Source organism: Pectinophora gossypiella, chromosome 18 (assembly GCF_024362695.1).
Source record: "Pectinophora gossypiella chromosome 18, ilPecGoss1.1, whole genome shotgun sequence".
NCBI lineage: Eukaryota > Metazoa > Arthropoda > Insecta > Lepidoptera > Gelechiidae > Pectinophora > Pectinophora gossypiella.
The window spans coordinates 3,604,929-3,611,918 of NC_065421.1; the positions used below are offsets into that span (position 1 = coordinate 3,604,929).

General features: G+C 38.3%; 1 protein-coding gene across 1 annotated transcript in view; it reads right to left on the reverse strand.

Annotated features, from left to right (window-relative positions):
- The window catches only part of LOC126375280 (adenylosuccinate synthetase), a 32,758-nt gene extending 25,814 nt beyond the window's left edge, over positions 1-6,944 (reverse strand). The window contains exons 1-2 of the mRNA XM_050022213.1: positions 6,662-6,944; positions 502-604 (exon numbers count right to left, since the gene is read on the reverse strand). Coding sequence (XP_049878170.1) covers positions 502-604; positions 6,662-6,859 — 301 coding nt within the window. The 5' untranslated portion in view covers positions 6,860-6,944. The remainder of the gene's footprint in view (positions 1-501; positions 605-6,661) is intronic.
- Positions 6,945-6,990: the final 46 nt, after the last annotated feature.

Genomic DNA, 6,990 nt, shown 5'->3' on the forward strand with positions numbered 1-6,990 from the left:
TAAGGTAAGGCAAGAGTAGGGTTTTTATTGTTAATAAGTTAGGAACGTTTTAATAACTGGTAGGTAGGTACCGTGCGTGAAAAATCGTGGCAGTAGGTGTTCTACTTCAACAAACAACATTTTTAAACGTTGAACCACTACTAAGCATCTAAATACAAGAGAATGAAAACTCCTACCTAGATATCAACATCGTATCTCGCACGCGTAACGTAGCCGCGCGTAAGTTTAGCGTCTGTGTGGCGCGTTGTTCGACTTACATTGCGGCACAGTAAAAATTGAAAATCTTAATTAAACATTTGCGACAAGAAAAACACCCACCATCGTTTTTAGTACAATAAAATAGGCGTTCCATTTTTTTTTTCGTTACGATGTCACTAACACCCTGTATATGTTATGTATTTATTTAATATTACTTCTGCACAAATGCACACACAAACAAACATATCTCACCCTAAACGCATATACCTGCTCCGCTCCGTCGTGGGTAAAAACTGGGCTTACCAATAACAGACGTGCACTTCGGGTTGATGATACCGCTGGGCAGCAGATGGAAGTCGAACATCTTGCCTTCGATGACGACCGTGTGCCCGGCATTGTTACCGCCCTGAAAATAAAAAATACAATATCACTATTTTTTTTTAACAAACGTTAAAAAAATCATCATCATCATCACCAGCCCATTAACGTCCCCACTGCTGGGGCACGGGCCTTCCCTATGGATGGATAGGGAGATCGGGCCTTAAACCATCACGCGGGCCCAGTGCGGATTGATGGTTATTAACGACTGCTAATGCAGCCGGGACCAACGGCTTAACGTTCCGAAACACGGAGGAGATCGAGATAAAAACTTTTTTTTTGTGGTCACCCATCCTATGACCGGCCTTTGCGAAAGTTGCTTAACTTCAACAATCGCAGAGCGAGCGCGATTACCGCTGCGCCACCGAGCTCCTCGCTCCCTAAAAAAATCATAGTCATAATTAAAACTTATGCTTCTATGCTGTTCTGGGAGCAAATAAAAAAACATAGAAAACGTTCAGCTGCTTGTCTTCCCGGGCATGTCGTAAAAACCGACAGAGGGATTGTGTCCTCTAACATGATGGACTAATGTTATGGGCGATAGGCTGATCCCTTATCACCATAAGGTTCATCATATCCAGCTTACGACATCGTATCAACAATGGCGGCAAGTTGTCTTTGATTACTTGTGGCTCTGCCCACCCCATTAGGGATTACGGGCGTGAGTTTATGTATGTATGTATGTATAATTAAAACATAATAACGGGCCCCGTGATCGTGGCACTTGCAACCGTGTCGAAATATCGGGAGTCTCATATCCCTATTTCAAACGCGGTAATAATCCGTTATTATGTGTTTTAAATTGAAATACGTCAATTAGAAAAAGAAACATGCAACGCTATGTCGCCAGTGACGTCTTCGCGGCAACCGCTCCTCGATGATGGACTTTCCAGGCTGTGTTCTCCAATGGCATTATTCAGCACGTGATAATAAACGGCTTCCGCGGTCCAGCGGTTGAGCGTTAGGCTTACGATCCGGAGGCCCCGGGTTCGAATCCCGGTGGGGAAATATCACAAAAATTACTTTGTGATCCCTAGTTTAGTTAGGACATTACAGGCTGATCACCTGATTGTCCGAAAGTAAGATGATCCGTGCTTCGGAAGGCACGTTAAGCCGTTGGTGATGATTTGTAAACAGTGGTGAAATTATGAACCATTAGTTGTCATAGTTATAAAATTTGTTTTTGTAGGTGTATTTGGTCTATTACAGAAACGACATGTAACCAGGAGGTCTTAAGTGCAACCAGTTAATTTATTACTTCGCAATAAACTGATTGGACTTTTGCACCTTATCGTACCTGACTACCCTAAATGGGACATAGTCGTGAACTTATGTAAGTAATTATGACTAGGACCGAAGTTGGAAATCATAATGTAGAATATGTAGCAGACACATGTTCTGCCAATGATCTTAATCGATGTATTAATAAATCAAACTAAATTAGCATCATGCCATAGTAAAGTTTCATGTCAAGTATAATTATCTATACAAATGCACGCTATTTGATGGCTATTACCTGTGCCAATAGTATAACCACTTATTAGCATAATACAATACAATTTATTTATCTAATAATTACAACTATATACAGGGGGTGTTAGTGACATCGTAACGAAAACTTCGAGGGATGATTCAGAGCATTATTCTGAGTTAATATCAAGTGGAATCTTCTATCGCAAAAGCATACCTAGTATTTATAGTCTATCTACTCGGCCTGTCTCCAAACACTACTGCGTATTAGGCCTCCTCTCTTTCACGTCATCCTTTCTGGTCCTGTGCAAGTCTCATCCATTGCTTTCCGGCGTACCTCACAATGTCATCCGACCACCGGGCTGGTCTGCCTCGATATCACATACCATCCCTTGGACACCATTTAGCAATAGCCTTAGTCCATCTGTTGTCTTCCCGTCTTACTAAGTGTCCTGCCCATATCACTTAAACCTAGCGATTCGTATACCTACATCTACGACTTATAGTAATTGCAAATAATTAAAAAAAAACACAAAGAAAAGCATGAATTTAACGACGGAAAGTTCCTCTAGGATGGCCCATTCTGCGAATGTGGAGGAAGCAACAGAAGAGTGTCAGGAACGAAGCAAATAGAATTCCATAGTCTGCTTACCCCGGTGGGAAATAGGCGTGAGCATATCTATGTATGAAAGCGCAACAGCGAAATATTGAAAAGCGAGTTTATGTATGTACCTATACCTATATAAGTTGGTTTCTACAACCATTAGCGGCATGATAAAACAGCATGATAGGCACATGTACCTACTATAGTGCCTAATAAGATTTTCTTCTTATCAAGGTTATTGTATAAGTTACAACAGTTGCCAATATCTATAACATTTCAACACAATGCAAATGAATTAATTCAAACTGGGTTAGGTATTTATTCATAATATCGGTACATACAAATTTAAAAATATCTTTATTCAATAGGTAACATAGTTAAACTTTGAATCGTATTTTTTTACATAACGAACGTCTGATCCGCCTAAAACTACTGCAGCTTCTTACAACCTGTATAGCCGTGGAAAAAATGTTAGAAAAACCTCGGGAAATGGCTATACCTACATAATAGACGTCCCACTACCAGAAGGCGTATTGAGCATACTCCAGACCGCTGCAGGTTGTTTCTACATGCCGGAACCAACCGAGTTGCCAATGCGGTTCAGAGCGCGCTGCAACCATGGTATACCGGTTGTTCAGAACTTCAATGTTACTAGGGTAAGTATTTTCTTCTTCTTCTTCTTCGTGTGGGTTGTGAGGAGGAATACCAACCTTATCAACCCTGGTGTCAGGGTTATTACTGAGCCGGCAAAGGCCCCTGACTTACCTAACATAACGATTACATAATTAGGTACATCAGTAAGTAATAACCGGGACCAACGGCTTAACGTGCCTTCCGAAGCACGGATCATCTTACTTTCGGACAATCAGGTGATCAGCCTATACTGTCCTAACCAAACTAGGCACCACGAAGTATTTTTTGTGATATGTCCCCACTGGGAATCGAACCCAGGACCTCTGGATCGTAAGCCCAACGCGCAACCACTGGACCACGGAGGTCGTTACAACCAACCTTATTAAATTGTCATAATGAAAATGTTCCGTCATAATAACAATAGAAAAGTTTTAGCCTTGGAATAGGTACCTACACTAGATAAGATTTCTGATTTCACTCACTTTCTGTAATTTGTTCTGAATAAGGCAATACTGTTCAATAAGAAATTCGTTTGCAACACAGTAATAAGTATTGTTATATTGCTCAACTAATATCGAATAGAAAAATAACAATATACTTTATAATAGCAGTAGGCGAGGCAATAACGGAATTACGTAAACAATCTTCCATACATACTATAAAAGTGAAATAGGTAGGTACAGGAAATCTTAGAAACTATAAGTGCTAAGAGTCTCAAATTTTGCACGGGAACTCCCATTATTATACCTTTTAGGACGTAGGTGCTCACTAAGACCGGATTATGCGGTATACCCCTAAGGGAGTAAAAAGGGGCGACAAAGTGACATGTACAAAGTTTCGCGCGAAGTCGCGGGTAACAGCTGGTAGGTATTAGGTAATAAGGCAAAGGTTATTGACCGAGGAAGTCCTAGAAGGATATAAATTGACCAAATTAAGTACATAGGACCTAAGTACCGAATATCTACGCTTCACTGAGCTTTCTGTTAGACCTACGTGTAGGGTAGATGGTGCGCCGTGTATAATGGTCAAAAATTGCACTTAACAAATTCATAACTCATTGGTAGGTACCGCGCGGTTCCAATCGGTCTTTCCCGTTTGAGAAGCAAGCCGGTGCAAACAGGACCATAATGATTGGTTTTCTGGAAATGTACTTACAATTACCGGACTACAATAAAATATTAATAAAATGTTTCTTTGTAAAATTGTAACAAAAAGACCTAGAACGACACACATTGACCAAATTGGAGATATCGTTAGAAAAGGTTTAGTACGATCTACTCTGAACCGGCGTGCGTGTATGAAACAATTGATGAATGTGGAGGAAGCAAGAGAAGTGTGTCAGAATCGAAACAAATGGAATTCCATAGTCTGTGATTACCCCAGTGGGAAATAGGCGTGAGTTTATGTATGTATGTAACAAATTTTCTAGAACGCAAGGCGACGCGAAATTCAACTCGTATTTCGCGTATTTAATATTTATGTTGACACTATACCTACGTCGCGTCATGGGAATTCCCGTATTTCTGCGTGGTACTCGTAATGTACACAATTTACAGCAGATAAAACAATCAAACAGCAGACAGCAAAATCATTTATGAAAGTCTTGTATACAGTTAAAAATAACTAAATCGAATTTCATGAACCAAATCACAGGTTTTAAATAGTCACAATAACAGGTGATAAACATAAACAGGTTTACATTTGTTATTGTAACAAAATTTCATTCATCAAGTTATTTTTATCAGTGATTTCTTTTAGATTAGGTAGGTATAATGTTATAGTATGTCTGTTGGCAAATCTAATAGGTAAATTAATAAGGGAAACCCAGTGCCATTTTGACTCTTAAAATATACTTACATTTATGAATAATATAATAAATTATATTAACTACATACTTTTCTAACAATTCTAGAATAAAAACAGTTTATAGTTAAAGCAATAAAATTGTTATACTTTGAACAAAAGTGAAGGAAAGTAATCATTAAGACTGTTTAAACAATGTTTTCAATTACTGCAAAGTTGTTACTTATCAACACAAAGAGTTAATTTAAATGTACTGTGAATGGTATTACCCAGTGAGCACTGATTAACAGATATTTTCAACATTGCTCACTTTATCAGTGCAAAATCAGTTTAAAGCGGTATAAATTGGATACAACACCCACCAAACCTCCCATCTTAACTTTAATGTGTCGAACTGTTTACTTTTACAGATAATGCTATCTGATACGATGGTGTGTGACCCATAGTAGTAATCATTTGTTATATTAGAGTACAGATTGACTGGCATATTTACTTTTGTTACAAGTTAATGGCTAAATTAAAGTAACTATGCTAATAGCATGTTAGTTTTTAAACAAAAATATGATCTGATGTCTTTATTAAAAAGTTATCAATATAATCTTTTACATACTTTGTCTATATTTGTAAAGATTATCTCAACAAGGCCTTAGAAACAAGTCAAGACCTTGATTTCAAATGTTATCAAAACAATTTTTAGCACAAAGTATCAAATATCAAAGTATATCACTATTTCTTGACAGAAAGATCACTTTTATCAATGCAGTATGAAGAAATGATGTTATCAATTCAATATCTGAATAGTTTAACCCAATTCAGAGCTCAAGTGGAATAAACAACTATGCAGAAAGACACAAAAATAAACCGCATAATCCAGATTAAAATTAGACAATCTACAATTTAATTCACAACGCCCAGAGCATTGGCCTTTGCTATTTCGGATTTCATAAGTTTAAACAAATTTAGCCAGAGCCCTAGATTGTAGGAAAAATAAATGTGAATACGCTTCAATACCACAGCCGTGACAATAAAACGACCCAGACCTTGGCAGGAATCCACAATTAGAATACGATCATTCACGTCTATTTAAATTTCCGAACGTTGTAATGACGACTCTATATGAAACATTAATCACATGACTGCAATAGACTGCAGCAATGATTAGCGTACATCGATTCCAGGAATATTAACGGTTAAATTACATAATACAGGGTATGCCGGGTTTACGCAACGTATGAAGCGTCAGTTCCCGCTACTTGGCACGTCTCTCTTTACAAAAACATTGTAATCACCTAATCACATGTTTTCAAACACGCCTTGGAGCGTTGCCAACGGTAAAAGCTTTTCACAAATATTGTATTCAATGCTCGAAACATGATAACTGCAAGTATATTTTATAATTTTGAGGATAACGCGAAAAATTCGAAATTCGTAACATTTCGCGATCAATCGACATGTTATAACCTCAAACTGTGAATGTAAGAAAGTAAACATTGATGGAATTTTTTTACCGGTTTATTATTTTGTGTGGAATTAATAGTCCATAAATAACGTGAAAGATAAATAAAGATATCAGACCTGACAGCGAGCCACGATGTCGGAGTTGACAGCCAGCATATCCACGACTTTGCCTTTGCCTTCGTCTCCCCATTGAGCACCCAAAACAACAGTCACTTTGAAACCGTCCATTTTAAACTTTTTACAGCCGCACTTCCCCGCTTCGTTATTCACGTCGCCGTTAAGCTCGGTTTGCTTCGGATCCTCAGTCGAAGCCATTATTTATTGCAAACTTGGAATCAGAGGAAAGGGCGAGACATGCGCGCGCACAGACGGCTTGCTTCCAAAAAGTCTCTTGGTGTACCATGCTCAATAATATAATCTCCCTAAAAGTTTCCGAGCTAAAAAAA